The sequence below is a fragment of the Plectropomus leopardus genome, chromosome 21 (genome assembly GCF_008729295.1).
Source record: "Plectropomus leopardus isolate mb chromosome 21, YSFRI_Pleo_2.0, whole genome shotgun sequence".
Lineage (NCBI taxonomy): Eukaryota > Metazoa > Chordata > Actinopteri > Perciformes > Serranidae > Plectropomus > Plectropomus leopardus.
The window spans coordinates 14,031,527-14,053,092 of record NC_056483.1 but is presented as its reverse complement, the minus strand read 5'-3'; the positions used below and the strand labels follow the sequence as shown (position 1 = coordinate 14,053,092).

The following is a 21,566-nucleotide window of genomic DNA, read 5'->3' as shown; positions in this document are numbered from 1 at the left end:
AATTCTTGGCATGAGCTTAATTTGCTTTGCCTTTAAGCGTGTTATCGGACATTATGGCTACCAGTCTAATATTTGTGGTGTCTCAGTCAGGAAAAGACATTCATGTGCTGGATCAGTTTTTGAAACATTTGTTTGATAAACATTTCAATATGGGAGTGATAAATGTGCCACAGAGCCTAGCCAACCAGTTGCATCTGTGGATCTGGCACAGGGGCAATCAGAGGTTTATGATTTGGCTCCCATGTTTATTCCTCTAACACTGTTTTCTCTCCAACACTCCGTTTCCGTCAACCCCCTAATGTTTTGTTCTCCTTTGCTTCTCACACCATAGATCCCCTTTGAGCCCTCTCTCTCTCTAACCTCCTCCCACTCCCCTCTTTTTCCTCTTTTCCTCTTGTTCTCTCTCCCTCCTTCTGAAGCATGACTCGCCTCCAGGCTGTATTTCTATATCCTCGTGTCCTTCTTGCTTCTATGTCTTTGTCAACCTTCTTTTTACTCTCTTGCTCGAAGCGCTTACGGTCTCGTCCAGTGCATACAAATAGATATCACAGCACATGAGACTTTTTTAATGTTGTTTATGTATTCGTAATGTCTACTGTGACGGCTGGATTTGTTTATTCAGTACACACAAAGGAAAACTGAACAAATTCTTTGTGTATATGTATATCAATAAGGACTGCTTCTGTGTACAGGTTTTACAGTATACCATAGATAAAAAAAAAAAAAATAACAGTTTTCACACCATATGCTTGTTTTTGTTATTGAAAAAAAATACAAACACACAGAGAATCACACCTGCACGTGCAAAGCTCCTTTCCTCCTTTACTGCCTCTTTATACACAATACCATTAAAATAAATGGTTTTAATTTTCATTTGTAATGAAGCATTCGTTCAACCAAAGGAAACTTGTTCTCATTCCTTTAAGGGCCATTGTAACTGATGATAATAACAATTATGCCTCCATGCCAGCTCCCAGCCAAAATTTCTATGTGGGGCCCGTGTGGGTAGTAAATGGTCTGAAAAATGGGCCCCATATGGGATTTTCAAAAGGTTCCATAATGGCCCCATGCCAATTACCCACGAGTGAACTATAAAGATAAACTATTTGTTTTAACTTTTAAAAAAAAAGTTAGTGTTCGGGCTGCCGTTGACTAAATCTGAGAAGACAAGTTGAAGCATCACAACTTGTTTTCTCAAATTCAGTCAACTTAAAATTTTAACGCAGTGCAGACACTAACCTTTTCAAGGCAAAACTATTTTTTTATGTTTACAGTGTGGGTTTATCTAACTGGGCCCAGGATAAGATGCACATTTTTTCTAGTGGCGTAAGACTGTGAAACTGATATTTTCTGAGATGGTTATCGTACTAGGAAAATCTCATACTGTTGCAGCCTTGGTACCCATATGCTTTTCACCTCTATAGTCCTGCTACTTTTTGGTTACCTCTTCTGAAATATTGTCATTATTGCACCTTTGTGCTCCTGCATATGCTGCAATCATCAAAACAATTTACAATCAGTCAGTGATTGTACATCTGAGTGTCGCCAACCATGTGGCCCCTGGTTGGAACAACACAGTCAACGTAATTATTTGTTTCCGTGGCCTCTGCAGGCTTCCTCCTGTTAAGTCCCCAATTAACCCTGTTCAATAATTGGCTGTGCCTCCCGTAGAGAAATGAACAGTATTCCAACTTCAAAGGCACTAATCACAAAGACAAAATCGGGAGGTGGTCTGCGCGTGCTTGTGTGCGCATGTCTGTGTGTACACTTGGCCGCTATCTGCCCTTGCCCCTGGTGACTGGATGTGAGGCAAGGAGGAGAGGGGAGAAGCTCAGCCCTGTCATTGGGGAGAGCTTATCGCAGAGAGCCAGGAGACACACACACACACATGCACACACAGATGCATGGACACTGGTGTATACTTACACTAACACACAAACACACTAACACATTTACAAACACACTTACGACACACAGGAACACATATGCATCCATAAATCAGTTGAAAGGGAGCAAAGGGGCACTGAAATGATAAGTTAATTAGCTGATTAGTTTCTTGACATAAAATCAGTCAGAGTTTTTTCTTTTTATAATGGATAATCATTTGTCATTTATATGGAATAAAATCTTTATAAATTGTCATTATAAATAAAAAACGTCATCTTGGGCTCAGAAAAATTTGGATAACATCTTGTAGATGTCAGATTAGAATAATAATTTAAAGATTAACTCTACATTAATCATTAGCAGTAGTTCTAATACACAGTTCTTGTATAGACACACACACATACTCACACACACATCTCCCCACTGCTCTAGTGTTTCTCTTCACTGCTCATCCAGGGTTATGGTGGAGGGTCTGAGGCCAATCCTCTGAGGCATCAACGAGATCTCACACAGCTTATTCCACATTAGCCTTAACTCTTCTCCTCTTCCTCCTGCCCTCCATATACCCCCACCTCCTCCTCCTCCTTCTCCTCTTCCTCCTCTCCTGTCAACTGCCCTCTGCATGACTTTTCTCCCCTCTTTTCCATCACTTCTTCATATTCTATCCTCTCACCCGTGCCTGGCCTCTTTCCTCTACTCTGTCTCCTCTCCCCCTCCTCGTCTTCTTTCCTCCCTGCTCTCCATCTTCCTTGAGTGATAGGAGCGAGGCACCGACATGGCAAGAGCAGAGGAGAGGGGACAGCAGAGAAGTCACTTCATCAACCACAGTCTGATAACTCATCAGCAGCTGTTTAGCATGCCGCTACTTTGTCTTCATTAGCAGCCGCTGGTTTCGCTTCATAAAAGTCATTAGAAAAGTTGTTATCAAAAATCCCGCAGCACTATATCCGTGTACCCTTGTCCCTTTCTCAGGTCCTCATTTAGAAGAAAAGAAATGGTCTCTCTTTGCTGTTATGATATGATCAACTTTCTATTGAGCATTATTGAAGTTGCAGGAAATTACAGGCTGCGTTAAAACCTCTGCACAGAAATAGAGTTTTAGGTGATGAAATCATTTTTACTGAGGAGATATCAAATGAGCCACATTAGACAATGTCGGTGAGATAACACTGTTTTAGCCTGAATAGATTGATAGCTCTTTGGAAAGAAATGAGAATGGATGCATTACCATTTGAAATAAAACCATTTCTGCATTGAATTTATTCTTCGGCTTATCAGCTCGGAGTGGGTTATAGTGTTTGCCACACTGCTGATGGAGGGCGCAGTAGGTGCATGTCGGATGGGCTGGTTGTGATTCTATTTGTTTTGGGCTTTTTTCACAGACAACTACTGGAACGCTGCGTCGTTCACCACTCCGTCATCCTACCTGCACTTTGCCACCTTTCAGGGTGAGACCAGCGCCGACATCTCCTTCTATTTCAAGACCAGCGCGCCCTACGGCGTCTTTCTGGAGAACCTTGGCAACACCGACTTCATCCGCTTGGAGCTCAAATGTAAGATGCACCTGAGTGATTCTGTGTTTGTATGAGAGTCATCACTCTCCATGTTTGTCTCTCTCATTCTCTCTTTTACTCTTACTCTTTATCTACCCTAGTGTGAGTTTTAATTCATCAGTCAGTCTGATTGCGCTGGATGCAACCTGTCACCACACATACACACTCAGAATCACATTGTCACACACACTGACGCAGATGCACACACCAGCAACAGTCAATTGCCTTCCTGATTATAGCGCACTACTTTGTGTGATTGCAAGAGAGAGAGCAATCATTTATTTAAGGTAATTGGTGTGTGCAATAATTATGTCCATTATAAACCTCTGTTTAACCAAATCACCCATTTTCAGGGTTGACAAAACACAAGCTCTCTTACACACACACAGACATGCCAGTACACAGACTTTCTCTCTCTCTTTCTCTCTCTCTCTCTCTCTTTCTGTCTCTCCATTTCTTTTTTTAAAAACTATTCTTGCATGTATGACTGTTTAACTCTCTTAAAAGTTTGTCCCCGTGAACCTGTACAGTACACAAATACTCACATATCCCACACACACACACAGGGTCAACTCATGGTGTTGGTGAAATGGTTTAGTTGTATGTGTTGCAATGAGTACGTTTACATCCACAAAATATCCATGAGAGGAGCAGCTGCTGCAGAGGCGAGTAAATGCAAACTTTTAGACCCAGCACAATGAAGGATTAAGTTTTACTTTCACTGCGCCTGGCATTCTGCTGCTCTGTCTGAGCTCAGAGTACGCTCTGTGCTCCAAGGGTGTGATGCAATTCAAAACCAAGGGTTATCTTTTTTCAAATAGTGCTGTTAATAAACACTCCAGCTCCAAAAATATAAAATCAGTACGTGCAGCAGAAGTTATGATTGTATCAGGCTGCCATAAATAAATGAATGTGTGGGAAACCCATAATACTCCACTAATATTCCCATCTACTTGCAGCTGTGCATACTTCAGTTGACATATCAGACACATTGAATGGAATAGTTACACAGCTGGAGCCAAAAAAACATCTTTTATAATGTTTTAAATCAGAGGGGGATTTTCTTTTGGGCACACATCTCTACCCCAGCCTTGCAAACTGGTGGCGAGTTCTTTTGTGTACAACATATCCATGACAGCGCACAGAGCTGAAAGTAAACAGGCAAGAGGCTGTGTGTCTCAAACTCTGGTAAAACCCCAACAGAGATACATATTCTAAATGTGCTGTACACATGTCCAAAGAATGCTATTAAAACCTGAATAATACCTGCATATTCCACATTTTATACAAAAATTGCTAGATTTGTAGAAAGGCTGAATTCAGAATATCTAAACTGTATACCTCTTACAAAACCTGTATCAACTGAAGAATATTGTCAAATTTGGATAATAGTGTAATTTAAGTGTGCATGTAAACATATTCATTGTTGAATGTGTACCTGCACACAAGTCTTCCCATCCAGAAGCCTCTACAGTTTCATATCAACTCTTTCACACACATGCATATACAAAAATGTATATGTGGTGCATTTTAAAAAGTCAGTTACATAAACACTGAGTATTAGTTTTAAAAAACTGAGCTAGTTAAAAGCATCTTAAATATTCAGTTGAAGTCTGCACTTTGTTTACTCAAAGGACCGACGTTTCATGATTTAATGTTCTGTCGCTTCAACCTGAAAAGGAGATGAGTGGCACAAGATGTGTTTTGATATTTATTTGATACATAACAGGTGTGGCCTGCTTATTTTCGCACAACTTATCTTTCGCAAGCTGCTTGTGCCAAAATACTGCAGGTCAAAACTACAGTCTGTTCTCGTAGACTGACAGATTTACAAGATCTCTCTGAGGAGAGAAAAAAGTGACACATTTGAACACACTGTGATAACTATAAAATAAAGCATACACTAACATGGTCCGAGTTAATGCTTCATATATGATGAGAGCTTCCACGGTTAGGTAAATAGACTGCATTTATATAAAGCATAGGTGTGGTAGAGGTGCCATGCCCATTGGGAGCATCTTAGGGTTAAGTGTCTTGCCTAAGGAAACTTTGACATACAGACAGTAGGAGCCTGGGATCAAACAACCAATTAACCATTTAAAATCTGAGTATATTGGCTGGATTTCTTTCAGAAGCATGGTAAAAAAAAGGAAATTAGCAACTTAATTTCCCACAAATTACCAATAAATCAGTAAAAAGGTACAAGAAAATTACCCCAAATTAAGGAAAAAAATAGAAGTAAAAATAAATAAATATTTATAAATAATTTTAATTATATAATTATGGAAATTATAGTTATCTGGTAATTTTTCCCTATTTTTCCCTGCAATTTGTGGCATATGTTTTGCTTTTCTCCAGTGTTTCTAAAAGAAATCAAACCATTTTCCCAGGTTTCAGAGGTTAAAATGCTTGTGAAAGGCATCTGAATGCAGCACAATACTGAAGTCAATCCAGGTGTTAAAGGGTTAAAGGACCACCTGTTCTATTTCCTGGGCTTAGCTGAAGGTGAGGAAAAAGGAAGACCCCCACCTGAAAATATTTGCAGAATTCATTGCAGTGTTTTTCACATACATTACAGATAGTTTTTGGCAATGGGCTGAAAGAGATAAACATACCGAACAGCCTTATGGTTAAGGTGAATAAATTTTGCTGTCTGCCTCACTCCACCTTTGGATAGAAAAAAGCTTTTGAGGCAGAATATGCAGCCAACCACAGTATCCCCACTGCAACATCAGTCAGGTGGAGTTCAACTTTATGGCTTGTGCAAGCCGTCACTCATTTGGAAAATCACAGACTCAACAGTTTTCTCAAGGCCCAAGGACATAAAGAGCTGCGTCAATCACTGAGAGAATTTGGCCAGCTAAAAGAGCGTGGAGATGTTTTGGGGCCAGGTGTTGGAGACACAGTCTACATGCTGTCTGTTCTGCTGGACTCATCCTTTTGCCTCTTCTGGCTCGACCATGATGTCCTTGCACCAGAAGATGTCAAGCAAATGATTAAAGAGGAAGTGCTGGGTGGGTGTAATATTTTATCATCACTTATTACAGAGTAATGCTGCTATAAAACACTTTGCACTCCTCACTCCATTATTCTTTTTTTGCACAACTTTTGACACAAAATAATTGAAAATTAATTATTCCCTCATGGGTAGCTTTGGAGTTACGAGTCTGAATGTTTTTGTGAAAACTAAATATTTAGCAATCCATAGAAATGAAATGACACAAAATGCATGTGGCTGCATTTTACAGGAGATTCTTCTTTAATAAAGTTAGAGCAATCTAGTAGTTCTGTTTGAATACACCTATATGTATATCATTTATAATATAAAATGCTGTTTATCTATTTATGAAATAATCTGCCTGGAGGAGCACAGACTGACAGATTCCCACGTCCTCAGAGCAGCAGGGGAGAAGATAAGCAAGAGCCGAGCCCTAAGACAGCACGGCTTTTCTTACTCTACCAACACAAAAGCAACCATTGCACCAGTTGAGAGGGAGTTCAGTCATGGGGGCATTATCTTATCATGCGTCCTCATTGTGCAAGACTGAGTGCAAAGACACTTTCAGGTTTTATATTCTTGAGATGCAACTGCGCCGTTGAAATAAAGTAGACACATACCAAAAGATCATGTTGAAATAATGCCTACATCTTTGTAACAGGCCTCTAAATCGTATCTTTACTTTCTTTTAAAAACAAAAATGGATTTAAGTTTTTACTATTTTTACTTGATTTAGATCTTCATTATTCCACATTATTGGCTGCATTCAGTGTGAGAAAGAAGAACAACAAAACATTTGTAAAGGTGGATTTGTTCTTGCAGTATGTTTTTTTCTGTTTTCATATTTTAATTCATTTTCAGTGGTGCAATATTTGAGTTTGAATTCACTGTTTAAGTGGAAAATTCATCTTCAAACATATGTATTAAATGTCTTTGATTTTTTGTTGTTTTTTTGTTTGCTTTTACAACCCACAGGAGCGTTTTCTTAAATAGCGCACCTACCACCATTATACTTAAACAACAGAATAGGTTGTATATGACTGTTAACGCTTGTTGTTTTAAAGGGCCACAGTTGTACCAAAACTAATTTGTTAAGTTGAGAAAAAGGTTATCATTTGGGTTAAAATACATCAGTGTATTCATGTAAGGTAACATTATGTGTGTCACATGACATAATTCGGTAAGTAGTGAAAGTAATTCAGTGCTGACTTTTGGTTTCGCACGAGTAAACGCCAATGAAAGTCCTGTGTTTGATCCGACCACCTCCCACCACGCTCCCTTCACAGACTTCTTTATACTACTTCAGCTGACTTCCTCCTCCTTGCTCCCGTCATAATTGCTATGGCCCGTAACAATGGGTCTTAAATGGCTGCTTGTACTGCTTGTTGTATTTTGCAGGAGGGTGTCTCTGGAATAGACATATAAAGTCGGAAAACATTCGGGGCTCGAGACTAGACTTGGACTCTAACTCAGAGACTTGAGACTTATCTCATATTCCCCACCCACCATCTTGAGATTTGACTTGAGAATTTCATACTTTGCTAACCCTTTACCATATAATGTCATACAAGGCTCTTAGAAAGAAAACTGTCAAATATTAGTGGGAAATGGATGAAGTGGCGACAGAAAAAAGAAGCCTTTTAAATCCCCCAAAAATGGGACAGCTTTGCACCACCCCATTTCACATTCTAAGTCCTTTCTGAGACTTATGATTGACATGTCATGCAGTATGTTTCTGTGATCTTGTTCCAGTGGCTCAAATTAACATCCCCAAGGCCTCAGTAGAGCCACGCTGATCAAGAATGTTAAAATCTCTGGCTTCATTTGAATCGCAGAGCTGCATTGTGAAGGGGGTTCCTGGCACAGCATGGCTGTCGATAGATAACTAATTGCATTTCATTGGGATTCAAAGGGATTTGAACATTTGGTGTCAAAGGCACTTACTTAACATTTCCTGCTGGTGTGCCTGGCCCGCCATTTTGTGTCAAAATGCCAACCAGTGAACAGACACAAAGTCGACGGACAATTTTTGAGCCAATGTGCTTTCTAAAGCCATTACTCTGGAAGGCATTATGTCAGCTGGTTTGTGGCCGAAAAACTTTTTTATTTTCTTTCGCAATTTTTCCTTACAGTTGAAATTCGGCTTTGCACAAAGTCATGGACACAATGCATGCACGCACCTATTGTTGCATGAAAAAAAAAACAATGTGCTGAAACTACTGTACATGCAAGTACAGTTTGACGTTTTGCCACGGGTGGGTTGGTATTTGTCTTCCAAAAATGCACACAAAAACATACACAAAAATACAGTAAGTCTTTAACCGTTGCACAGCAGGCCATTGGAGATAGTGTGTGTGTGTGTGTTTGTGTGCGTGTGCGTGTGCGTGAATGCGTGCGTGTGTGCATGCATGCATGTGTCTCCCGAGGCTTTCAAAATGCCCCTACATCGATTTCCTCTCCCTTCTCCCTCGCTATCATCTTGCATTTTGCCCCACAGCACACATTTAGACACACACACTCGCGAAACGACTTGCATGCACACACACACACATAAACACACACATAATCTCTGCCCTCTCGCTGGTGCAAAAACTGTATCTGCTGCAATCCAGTCAAGGCATGAAATGACTAGCATTAGGCCAGAATAGCATAGCTGTGCCATTGCAGAAGCTCAAAGCACATACACACACTTACAAACACACACATCCACACACGACCTTGTACAAAACACGCATTACTGTGACCTCAGCAGACTCAAAGCCATCAGGTGGACACTATTCCCCTTTGAATCTTAAGAGGTAGGCATAGACACATTTGAAAGGCAGCGCTGAAGACATATTCAGAACCCTGTGAACTGGACTGGTAACAGGATTGAGGACAGATAGAAAGGTCCCTAAATACAGCAATGCTTGACTTCTGGGGTGCTCTGTGGCTCGGTGGAAACTATGTATGTGCCGTGTTTTGAGTCTTTAAGAGGCTGCAATTTCAGTGATAGTCTTGCCCAAAGGTTATAAACACTTTCAGTCTGGGATCCAGCTGAGAAATGCTCTTTCCTGCTTGAGACCTCGACTTATAAAATTGTATTATTGCCCTTTTTTATGTGAAGACCAGACAGACACAAAGTTCACATCTGAAGTTTGGCCGTAGTGTATGCATCTCTAGCTTTCTGAAGTTGTCTAAAGATGTCTCTCTGCATTGTAAAGCAATATGTAGTTATCTACTAAAGGGAAACACAACCAGCCGCCATTGCGAATATTTTAAAACTCGTCTTCAAAAACTGTCAGAAGTACATCTTTATCTCACTATATCTGTTCTATGTAAACATGAAGAAATACTCAGGATTCTTTGCATTATGTGCATGCAAGTTTTTTTGCTTATGAGCATGAAAAAGTTTGATTTGAAGAGCCTTTTTTGTCACAAAGAGATGCTTAGCTTTTGAGAGGTTGCTTTAAATCTTGTTTCAGCGTCAACAGCAGCAGGTTTTGCTGTGGTGTTCTGATTTCGACTCACACTTAAATAGAGTTTCCCTTCTTAAAAGGGCCAGACTGTTGTGGTCGTCCCAGGGGTGGAAATCACAGAGTAAAAGGCTAACAAAGCAAATGAGACAAGCAACAAAAGAATTAGCAAGTATAACAAAAAGGAGATCGAAGAGATAATACACCGCCAGCCATCTACAAATGGCAAAAGAACTGCAAAATGAAACTTCACTTTAGAAAAACACAGGTACATGTATGCACAGCGATCTTTCACACAGAGACTTACATGATCTGTTTCACTTCATCATTGTTTGGTTGTACCAAAGGATAATGTAAGACTTGGCTTGTTCAGCCTCCATATTAAACAATTAATACAAAAACAGATAGCAAAAATGAAAAGCTCTGCTGGATTTTCTTGAGGCCAACATGCGAGTATATCTCACACGCAGACCAAATTACACTCACACACACATTAACACTTATAACATCCATCATCGCTATGCAAATAGATGAGGCAAGCTCTGTGCTCTGAGGGCGCTTTAGTTTTCATTCCAGCCGGTGGACAGAGTATAAAAGAAAGTTGTAGGGCATCCATCTTGCTTTGCTGTGCTGCTGAAAGAACACACAAACAATCACAGCATACACACACACACACACACACACACACACCTCGTTCAGTGTTGTTATGGCAGCATTGCCGTAGCTTTGTTTCTACTGGGGCGTTTTGATATATGTTTGGCTTTCCTCCAGCATTTAAAATAACTGATGTCGCTCCTCCCTGCCCTGCAGACCTGCTCTGTGCATACAGACATCATTAATTCAGTGTACTAAAGCCTGTCAGAGGGCTTATACTCTGCGCCTCACTATGTGTGCATGCGTCTATTTGTCTGCATGCTGCTGTGTATTGTTGGGAGTTGAATGTTTAAGCGCTTTTTCAGATTTATCTTATGGGTTAATGCACTCAGCACATCCATACAGGCTTTTGCTGAGATGATTTCTGGTGTCTTTGCATCTCATCTAAGAGGAGATGATCATGTCTGCAAGAAAGGGATCAAGGAAGGAAGGGAGGATGGGAGGGAGGGCAAAGTGACTGATTCATTAGGGATGGGTAAGAAGTGAGAAGTGCAAGAAAGCAAATTGTAAATGAAGAAACAAATGAACAAACAATGAAGATGTGAAAAAATGAGGGAAGTAATATAACAGGAAGGGAGGATAGACTCAGGGGACTATGAGGATGGATAAAAAGAAGGAAGGAAACAAAAGAACAAAGAAAAACAGAGGAGCTATATGTGTAATGCAGATGGGATGCAAGAGATGGAGGAATGGAAGAATAACTGGAGTGAAAATAAGATAATTAGAGGAAAGTAATATGAAAAGGAGAAAAGAGCCGGGCATATTGATTGGGCAAAGGGAAAAAAGAGAGTTCATTTCCCCATTGACCACTACATTTAATTATCCACTCTAATATCTGAGCCTAATTAAGCCATAATTAAGCAGTAACATATAGAGCTATGAAGTGGTTATTCATCATCTCTATGACTGCAGCACACTGGTGCCAATAACAACCATATGGCACCGCCCAGAATATATAGCTTTTATACAGCAGTCTCACAGTACTACCAACATTAAGAAAAGAGTCAAATTGGGTTTTAATGTGACAATTGCAAATTGTCTTTCCAGCAGCAAAAAAAATAATTCCCTCATTGTTTTCTCATTGTTGCTTGCTTCAGTTTATAGGTCCAGGCAAAAAAATCCCTTGACTTTTTGCCATGGCAAGCATTCATTGAATGCCTCTCGTCCACACATAACTCGTGTTGGCGGAAATTACCACACATAACTTCAATTATGAAATAATGAATCCAAACCAAAAGTGTCTTGCAGCTAGAAAAGATGAGAGAACTGTCATCTTTAAACTGTAGTCATATGAAGTATGACTCGATGTGATAATATCTTAAGCGTTGTCTTTTCCTGGTTTTATTCACTTATTTTCATTTTATTTTTTATTGGAATGTTGAGCAACAACCTATTCTGTGAGTGAGTACCATGTACAGGTTTAACATATCTATATTCACCCGTATATCCACATGTATGCAACCCACTTCTTGTACTTTCACCTCAGTTTTTGTGTTTATCTTTATTACATATGCATTACTCAAACTCTGAAAAAAAAAAACGTAACTATGAAACATTAGGACTAATGAAGCTTATATTTCTATTAACTTTTTTCATCAAGAAGGGGAAATAAGGATAAATCATCACTGGAGTCATGCAAAGTCTGCTTGTAATGGGGTAATAATTTCAATCCATTTATTCCAAATTTGATAGAATTTTCTCTCTTGATCCTCAAAGTCAACTTTTCCATTCTAAATATTTCCAAAATGATTCCATACTTTTCTTTCAAAGTATTTGTTACTGGATTTAACCATTTTCCTAGTGACCGTTTTTTAATGCTTGCTTTGGTTCAAAAATATTGTGATATTCAATTTTGTCCATATTGCCCTGCAAAAAATATCAAGCTGGACATTGTCTAGTATGTCCGGTTAGTTGTGTCTCAAAATAACATTTCAAATATCTGATCTCCTGGAGATTGCTGAGATAGAGGTGAAAACAAAAACCCACACATATACATTTTCTGCCTGTCTTTTTCAACTCCCTTTCTGCTATAACACACACAAACACACAGTGTACAGATTGATCACTGTTCCCTACAGAGAGGTTAAAAGCCCTCAGACATTGACCTCACCGCTGCAGAAGCAAAAACATCTGGAATGGACAGTTGGTAGGCTGAAGCACACACACACACACACACACATACACACACATACACACACACACACACACACACACACACACACACACACACACACACACACACACACACACACACACACACACTGTAATTCAGATGTGCATTTGACCGGTCATGGTCATAAAAAGGTATAACAGTGCCCCCTGTTGGTGTGTTAAATAGTAGGCCACTAAACTGCGTAGAAGCAATAAACTTTATGGCATTTCAGCTTCCTTAATTCCCCATAGCACATCCCAAATACACACACACAAAAATCCACTTACTCTAAGATGATGGAAATTAATCATGCAGAAAAACAAGGCCATCTTGCCCTCATTTTTCATCCATTTCCCTTCACTTTTCTTCTCTTTGTTCATTTACACACTCTCGCTGTCATTTATCTCCAACTCTTGCTCTCTTTTTTCTCCCTCTATCTTTTTCTTCTATCTTTGACTTTCATCTCTCCATCAAAACTAGGGAAACCTCAAAAAGATCAAGATTTGAATAAAAAAAAAAGAAGAAGAAAGAAAGAACATGAAAACTGCTGCGATACAACTTTATGTCATACAAAGCCTACAGTTCCTGGCTTCTATCGACTGTCTGTGAGATTAGTCCTGTCCAAAGCTGTGAGCAGTCGTGTATTGCAAAGCTGAAATCTATACAAGCCAAATGAATGGCCTTGAAACAAATGAGCCATTAGATTAGAAATTGAACGCATATTTACCTGCAGAGTGGACTATGACAGAACAGGGACTTATGAGTTTTAGAAAGCTGCGATGTTTGCTTCATGTGGTTTAATAACTAGGATTCCAGGTGAAGTGATTCATTCTTATTCTCACACTCTCTGTGCAGCTCCGAAAGTCATCTCCTTCTCCTTCGACGTTGGAAATGGGCCTGTGGAATTAACAGTGCATTCAGCCACGCCCCTCAACGATGACCAATGGCATCGTGTAATGGCGGAGCGAAACGTAAAAGAGTCAGTCCTTCAGTTGGATCAGACATATCGGACATCTCAGCTTGCTCCTGCACAGGGGCACACACGGCTAGAGCTGTTCAGCCAGCTCTATGTGGGTAAGACACACACACACACACACTCACCCCAAACAATTAAAGGAATATTTCACCCCCCATGCAACAATTTGTATATCTATAACTGTAGAATTTCTGAATCCAAAAATGTGGAAAATTCTTAATGAACTGATGTAAAGGTGACCACGTTTGACATCAAAACTACATCAATACATCAGTTTAGAAAGTGTCACACAACTCCTGCAGTATAATGTAAATGGTATATCCTGTCATATATATTCAGTACTTCTCAAACAGACAGTCCTTTCTGACAGGAAATTGAACTAAAATTGAAAACTTTCTGTGTTATCTGTCTTCTCTTCAAAGCCAGACTCTATGGACAAAAACAGTAATTTTACCTCACTGAACACCGGAGCTGCTTTTGCACTGCTGCTTTAACCAATAGTTTGTGATACTGTGTGACTTTGGTTTTTAAAAGGGTTAATACAGAATCACCAAAGTCACACAATAACACAAACTAAGTGATCATGGCAGCAGTAAACCAGCAGGTCCCGTTTTCAGCAAGGTAAAATAACTGTTTCTGTCAGTGGAGACTTAAAAGCCTTAAAAGGCTTAAAAGTGCATAGATAATTTTTTCTCTGTTCTGTTACCTGTCGGAAAGTGCTGTCTGTCTGTAAGTGCTGAGCATATGACTGAATAAATGAGACTTGGTTTATACTACAAGTTTTGTGAACATTTGTAAATGGATGTTTTGATAAAGTTTCTTTTAGATATTGAACGCAAACATCTATGACTTTCATCCATTAAGAATTTCCTCCGTCTTTGTATTCTCCGTTTACCGGAGGAGTGCAGGAAAAACAACATTTTCTTCAGGAATTCAATGTGACACATAATGAGGTATTGAAATAAAAATGCTTATTTAAGGTGTAAACTATTCCTTTAACAACCCCTATGTGTAAGAATAGCTCACATCTACACGTTTGATTTCAATTGAACATTTAAAATTAGTTTGTGTGGGAGGAACATTCAATGAGATAAACACACAATAATCAAGACTTCTTATGTGGAAGACAAATGCCTGAATAGACTTCACCCAAGTATTCGTAATTGGATAGAATTAAGAAATAAACCCTCTGTGCTGTCTTTTTTCAGTGATGTCGCCCTCAGATGCAGATATCCATTGTTTCAGAAGTTAAAAATGTAGCCGCCGTTACAGGAAGTCGCAGGGTTCTTTCTAAAGAGGCTTCAGTCCAGCTTAGCCACAACCACTGCTAATTAAGTTCATGTTAATCCAGCGCACACGCGCGCACACACACACACACACACACACACACACACACACACACAGAGCCATTTCTCGTCTTATGTTATGCATGCATGAGGACACACACGTCCTCAGAAACTAATCCGTGTAAGTGATCAGAGTTTTAATAAAGTTAAAACTGAGCACTCTGTGCTGGCTGTGAGGGCGTGTGACTTAAACTAACTTAATTCACTTAGAGGTCATTTCTTTCATTCTTTAATACTTTGACTCAGCGTTTATATTTCTTTGGATTAAGAAACTATTATTGCACAAGGACGATATCAACCCTCCGACTTTCCTTACTCCCCCCCACACACACACACACTTTCTATCAGACAGATCAAGCCCTTATTATCACACCAATTATGCTTAAATTTTGTGAGATGGAGTGGTTAGCTCCTCACAGCTTCATCCTCCTCTCCACACAATGCCCCTCAAGCTCATCAACGGTTCAAATGGCAGAAGATCTGTCCACTTTTCTCGCTATGCTTTCACTTCTCTGTCTCATTCTACCTTTTGTGCTGAGCTGTCAATACGCTATAAACCAAACTCTGGGGCTAAAATAGTTTCGGGGATTTGCGGATGGAGGGAAAAGTGCTGAGGCGGATCACAGAGTTCCCTCTATCTCATGGAAAAAAAGTTCTGCCCAAAGGAGATTGTTCCAAATTCCAATCAGGCATCCCGATGTGATAGCTGTAACCCCGCTGATCCCCGTTTATAATATAATTTCACCGTCTCATCACTTTTGCTGATTTGAACGCTGCTGAAGCATCCTCACCTTATCATGTCCCAATTTGCCTCTCAGTGTATTTGTACTTTCATTTAGGGAAATGGAAAGGTGCAAGAAAGGTTTCGTCACTGAGCTGCACCTCGCAGCTATGAATCCGGGAATGTAATGGCTTCCAGATAGCGCCTCGGCCTCATTTGCATGTGTGACTTTTCTGTCGAAGAAAGACAGGAGAAGACTGCTGCGTGTGGCACATATCTAAAAACACCAGAGATAGTGGAAGATAGAGTAACAGCAGGAAGAAACTTATATGTAACATCTGCAACAAAGGTGTCAGCAACCTCTCATATCTAATCTCTAATCCCCGCTTAATCCTCATTTGAGGTTTGCTTTGAGAAGGTTAAGTGTGACACACAGGAAGTGACCCAGCCACTGAAAGGAAGTGGTTTAGATTTGCCCTCTGACATCAAGAAAAGATCTTTTTGTGTTTGATGGAGAGATTTAGCAGAGCCCTGCAGGCATCAAGATGTTATCTGAACTCACCTGATTCTTCCTCGTACCATCCCTCACCACTTCACATCACATCGTCTCCAATTGATACTGCTGTGGCTGTTTGAATGCAGCGAGATAGAAACAAACAATGTAATCCAGAAACCTAAACAAAAAAATGATCACGATTATGTTTGTATGATTTTGCATGATCACACAGTAGGGAAGTGCAACAGGGAGCTTTATTTTTGCTCACCTTGTTCTGATATCTATCGCTGTATCATCTCCTTCTCTCTTTCTCAATCAATATGCTCCTCATCAAGCATTTGATTGCTTTAGTGTTTACTGCACAGTGGCTCATTTGCTCTAATGGCCCTGAGAGTAAATGTTATACCATCAGCCTGCTGTCATTTACTTCACACTGTTAACTTTTAGCTCCCCAATTCACTTCATACGTACATGCACATAACTATCAGTCTTGCCACATTTTATTTATTTAATGCCACCATCTGTTCTTTTTGATCTCCCTCTTGATTAATGTTGGCTACCGCGCGTTTTTATGTTTTTGCATGTTTTTGCTCGATTCTCTCATGCTTGGATTGTTTTGTCTTTCTTTGGTTTGTCTCTGTCCTCATGGATCGACATCTTGCTTGTTTCTACTCACTGCATGTGTGTGACACCTGTCACAGGGAAGCCCGCCTCGCTCACCTGTCAAGACAGTAGGTAACATTTAATGATTGTAATGAAATGTATCTTTCATACTGATGCAGACATAGCAGCTTCAGTTTTCCCAATACACACACGTATGCAGACCTACAGTTCAAATTAAATGTGTTTTGTTGTGATTTTGCTGCAGCTCCACATTGGTGATAATTAAACTTTAGCCAGGATTAATCTTCTGAAATGTAACGGCTCTCGTGCTGCTCCTTTTTTTGAATTATGCTCAACATTAACGCACAAGTGTGAGGATTGCCTGTACACTCACACTTATTGCAACGCACACGTGCTTTTTCCGCGCAGTGATCCATCAGAGGCAAGCCCATTATGAACCTTTAAGAGAGATAGTTGGGGAAAAACATTGCCATAAACTAACAGATATAGAGCACTGGGCTGGTGAAATGGGATTTCTATGATAATATCTCCCCACTGGAAGTGCCGGTGGGTTAGGAATGCTTTTGAAATGGCATTTAGACCATATGAATCAAAAATACTCATCTAAAACCAATATAAATTGCATCCTAAAGTGCAGACTAACTGAAAGAAATAGGACATACCATCATCCTATTAACCCACTTACACAGTGATCATAGAAAAACAGCAGTGCAGCAGATGTGCAGGCGGATGGGGAATTATCTGCATGGTTGAATCAGGCTTAAAAGCACAGCCTGTATACATATAAATGCATGCTGTATGTCTGCATACAGTGTTGAAGTCCATATTGCATGTTTATTTATTAGTTGAGAATCCTCACTAACATAATCAAACACCTACAGCGAAGGTCAAAAGGTCACATTTTATGACTTCTCTTTTAATTGCTAATTTGGCTGTAGCGTGTATATGTGTGTATATGTGTGTACTGTGTATAGCCTAATGAATATAAAATGTTTTCTCATTAGCTAGACATTACAGGGTAACATGCCCTTGAGCCACGTATATCACACCCATAAATAAATAGGTGCAGACACCTGCTGCATGTGTGTTTGACTTTTAGTACTGCTAATGTGTCTGAATTTCTGTATTCATCTCAGTTTGTCTGTGTAGCCATTAAATGATGTGCTCTATGTTTTTGTGTGTGTGTGTGTGTGTGTGTGCGTGTGTGTGTGTGTGTGTGTGTGTGTTCTAAAGTTCAATCAATACTCAATTGAAGGCTGTTACTGACGGGTGTACTATGCAGGATTGTTGGTCACTGTCTGTAAACTTAGTCTGTGAAAATAATGGGTGTATCCAGGGTGTAGTAGTATGTAGTTTGCATATTGGCCGTCGCAGTCTTGGTTTTTCAGAGCCAGAAGTGACCATATTTGGGTGAGAGGTGGAGGTATGGAGGAGTTATGGGTCAAACTGACTAAGAAAGCAAGGACAAAAAAAATTCATGTAAACGGGTTAATTAGATGAAAAAATTTGCCCCCTGAAAAGTTGTCATGAAGGAGGAAATTAGCTTTAGAAACCAAAAGCTTTGCAGTCTGCTAACTCGGTCGGTACCTTTTGCTGTGGGGTACATGCCTATAAGAGTCCTGACACTGAAAATAAGAAGAACAAAGGAAAATACAGAAGGCGGAGTCTTTACAGAAAAACATCCCTGTCATACACTTCTAATGGGTCATAAATAATGATTGAGAGGGGTTAATTCTGTATCAGTGTAAACATTGTTTTTAGGGAAATCCTGCATAGTAGATCTTTAAGAAAAATGAAAATCTAAGAATGATTTATTAAGGAATTAAGACACATTCAGGATCCTCCAGATTTGGTAGCAACCAAAGATTATATACAATTGAATTTGATAAACACATGGAGCAAAATATATTTTCCTCAATTAAGAAAAACAAAGATGCACATATACAGTATATAAATGCATCCTTTTAAAAAGTTATAATTCACAGCACAGTGTTACATTTTTGCCACCATATTTGCCAAAACGCTTATATCTGTGATAGGCCAATGTTGACTTGACTCAGTATCAGTCAGGCACTATTACACACCATTTGTGAGTGGTACAGAAGGTGTATGCATCTGTGTGTGAGTGCTATATGTATGTGTGCATACCCGCGTACGTGTCCTCCCTGGTCTCCGCAGGCCTCCATGCCTGCTGTCCGTTTAATCACAGACTGATTTAGACCTGAGTAAACAGGTGGCAGAAACCTCCAGCCAATCAGTGGTACAAAATGGATTAATTAACAGGTCTACTAAAAGTCAAACCCTTTGTGGGATCGGAAAGTGGAGAAAGCGTGTGAAAGCCCAGCTGCATCTAGATATGTGAATAATGTATCGGCTGGAGGAAATCAAAGTACATGTATAAGTAATCTTATTAGATCTGCGTCTTATATGTGTGTGGCTAAGCTAGCAGAAGTGTGTGTGTGAGAACGCAGCTGGGAGGAAGCCGTACGTGTCTCCCCTAACGTGTCTTCTTGAATGGACACTTCTCTGTAATCCAAAGGATGCAATTGAGAGGTTTTAATAACTAAAATGCCCCTCGGCTCTTGTTAATGATAGTGTGTGTGAGTGTGCGCCCATGCTCATGTGTTTATCCATACAGCGTAACCGTCCTCTGCGGGTGTGCTTGTGTACATTCGAATCTATACCTGTGGGTGCATGTTTATGAGTGTGTTTATTGCTATAGTCATTTAGGTGCACATTAATCTATTTAACACCCCTACTCTGTCCAAGTTAATGGGTAGTTAGACTGTAATGGTGCAAGGCCAGAATGACGATGGAGGCACTTTAGAGGAATGGCTATCGACACCCCAAGGCTAAGCATTAATGCTTATATTGACTCGTTCAAGCCAGGTGCGTTGTGTGTTGTGTGTTTTAAATGTGTGTGTTTGTAGTTTGTAGTTTACGCGCATTCGTGCGTCCATTAGCATGTGTACGCTTGTAAGATGTTCATTAAGACGCAGCGTTCATTAGGCTGTTTTAATTAGTGAAGAAATCAAACGAGTTGAAGGTTGTTTCAAGAACGGCATCAGAGTTGGAACGATTAACGTGACATCAGTGGCTTCCTCCAGGCGTTTGGATATAAACATTTCTAAAAGAGAACAGCCTCTTACATTTAAAATGACTTTTGTGACCCTGACTTTCATTTGTCCTCTCTTCTGTCTTTTTTATTTGTTTCCTTCCTATCTGCTAATGCTACATATCTTTGCTTCACTGTTCTCCCTCCCCCTCCTCCCTCCCTCGCTCCTCAGGTGCCGCAGGGGGGCAGAGGGGGTTCCTGGGCTGTATCCGAGCCCTACGGATGAACGGCATCACCCTCGACCTGGAAGAGAGGGCTAAGGTCACGCCTGGGGTCAAGCCTGGGTGCCAAGGCCACTGCACCAGTTTTGGGATGTACTGCCGGAACGGAGGGAAGTGTGTGGAGAAGTACAACGGCTACTTGTGTGACTGCACTGCCACTGCCTATGACGGCCCATTCTGCACCAGAGGTGAGAGGCATTTTAGGAAATTTCAGCCTCTAATTGACGATAGATCATGGCACTATAAATGCATCACGCTGCTTTTCATCTTCAAAACTTCAGTTGCAAAGACAATCTGTCTTTGTGTGGGCTTTCAGGTACAGATTTTATTTCCAATTTGCCAGCACTGCAGGGTTTTTTTGCAATTCCCTTAGGTATCTAACTGTAGCAGATAAATGATTTTTTCATTTCTTTTATTCCCTTCCTCAAACCTAACAAACTACCTTTCTGCTCGAGATTTTAGGGTGACACACTGAGTCATAATCTCTCGGCTAATGCTTTTCCATCAAGTTTTACGGGCATCCTTGTGTAACAATGTTATTGTTGGCACCGTCCCTCTTTAGTTCACAAAGCCAGAGGCAAATAGCGCCATGATTACTGCTGGAGTAGTTGTGTTTCAATGAGCTTCATTGCCTGACAACCCACTGTGATTTTTGCCGTGCTCTGTGATTGTCCTCACTTCCTATTCGGTTTGGAGCTGTCGGTGTTGAGAGTGTTTGGGCTTATAATAAAAGGCATCGATCGAGAGTGATATTGTGCTTACCCAATTCTCCCTAACTTTTGACTTTACTCTCGCTGAATGTTAATGCTGTGCAGATGCAGAGCCAAGAGATCAAACTAAAACAACGAAACACGCCACACCGCTTAGCGCTTGGTAGCTCCAGATTTTTGAAGTTCAAAGATGAGAAATGTCACGCTGGAGCTCTGCACTGTTGCATATTGCTACAACATCATGTTTGTTTCACAGGGATTCATTAGATGCAGCATTAAAGTTCGACTTCCCAAAACAAGTTTTCATAAAATGCTCTGGGGAGAAGAGCAGCAGTGCTGTCAGAGGCTTTCTGCTAGCTCCCAGTCAGAGACTTGATCCCCGACACGTGAATTAATTTGTTTCCTAAAGCCTAATAGTGTTTTTTCCCCTGTGCTCTTGGCAGGGGGGTGACAAGATGACAGAAAAGCAAAGTGTGTGTGCCTGTGTCTGCGTGCGTGCGCGTGTAAGGCCAGGGAAGAGGGCGACCGTGTGTGGTGATATGCTAGTGTAAGACATGAGCTCCTCTGAATCCTGTCATAACCAATCAGGCATTTCAGGATTTAGAGAATGGAGATTACTGTCTGTGCGAGGGTGTGTGTTTGTGTGTGTTTATGTATT

The 21,566-nt window shown here is 40.3% G+C and overlaps 1 protein-coding gene across 1 annotated transcript in view; it reads left to right on the top strand.

The window, feature by feature from the left end:
* The window catches only part of cntnap2a (contactin associated protein 2a), a 373,307-nt gene that overhangs the window by 315,028 nt on the left and 36,713 nt on the right, over window positions 1-21,566 (top strand). Inside the window, exons 18-20 of the mRNA XM_042510367.1 lie at window positions 3,270-3,440; window positions 13,555-13,773; window positions 20,150-20,386. Coding sequence (XP_042366301.1) covers window positions 3,270-3,440; window positions 13,555-13,773; window positions 20,150-20,386 — 627 coding nt within the window. The remainder of the gene's footprint in view (window positions 1-3,269; window positions 3,441-13,554; window positions 13,774-20,149; window positions 20,387-21,566) is intronic.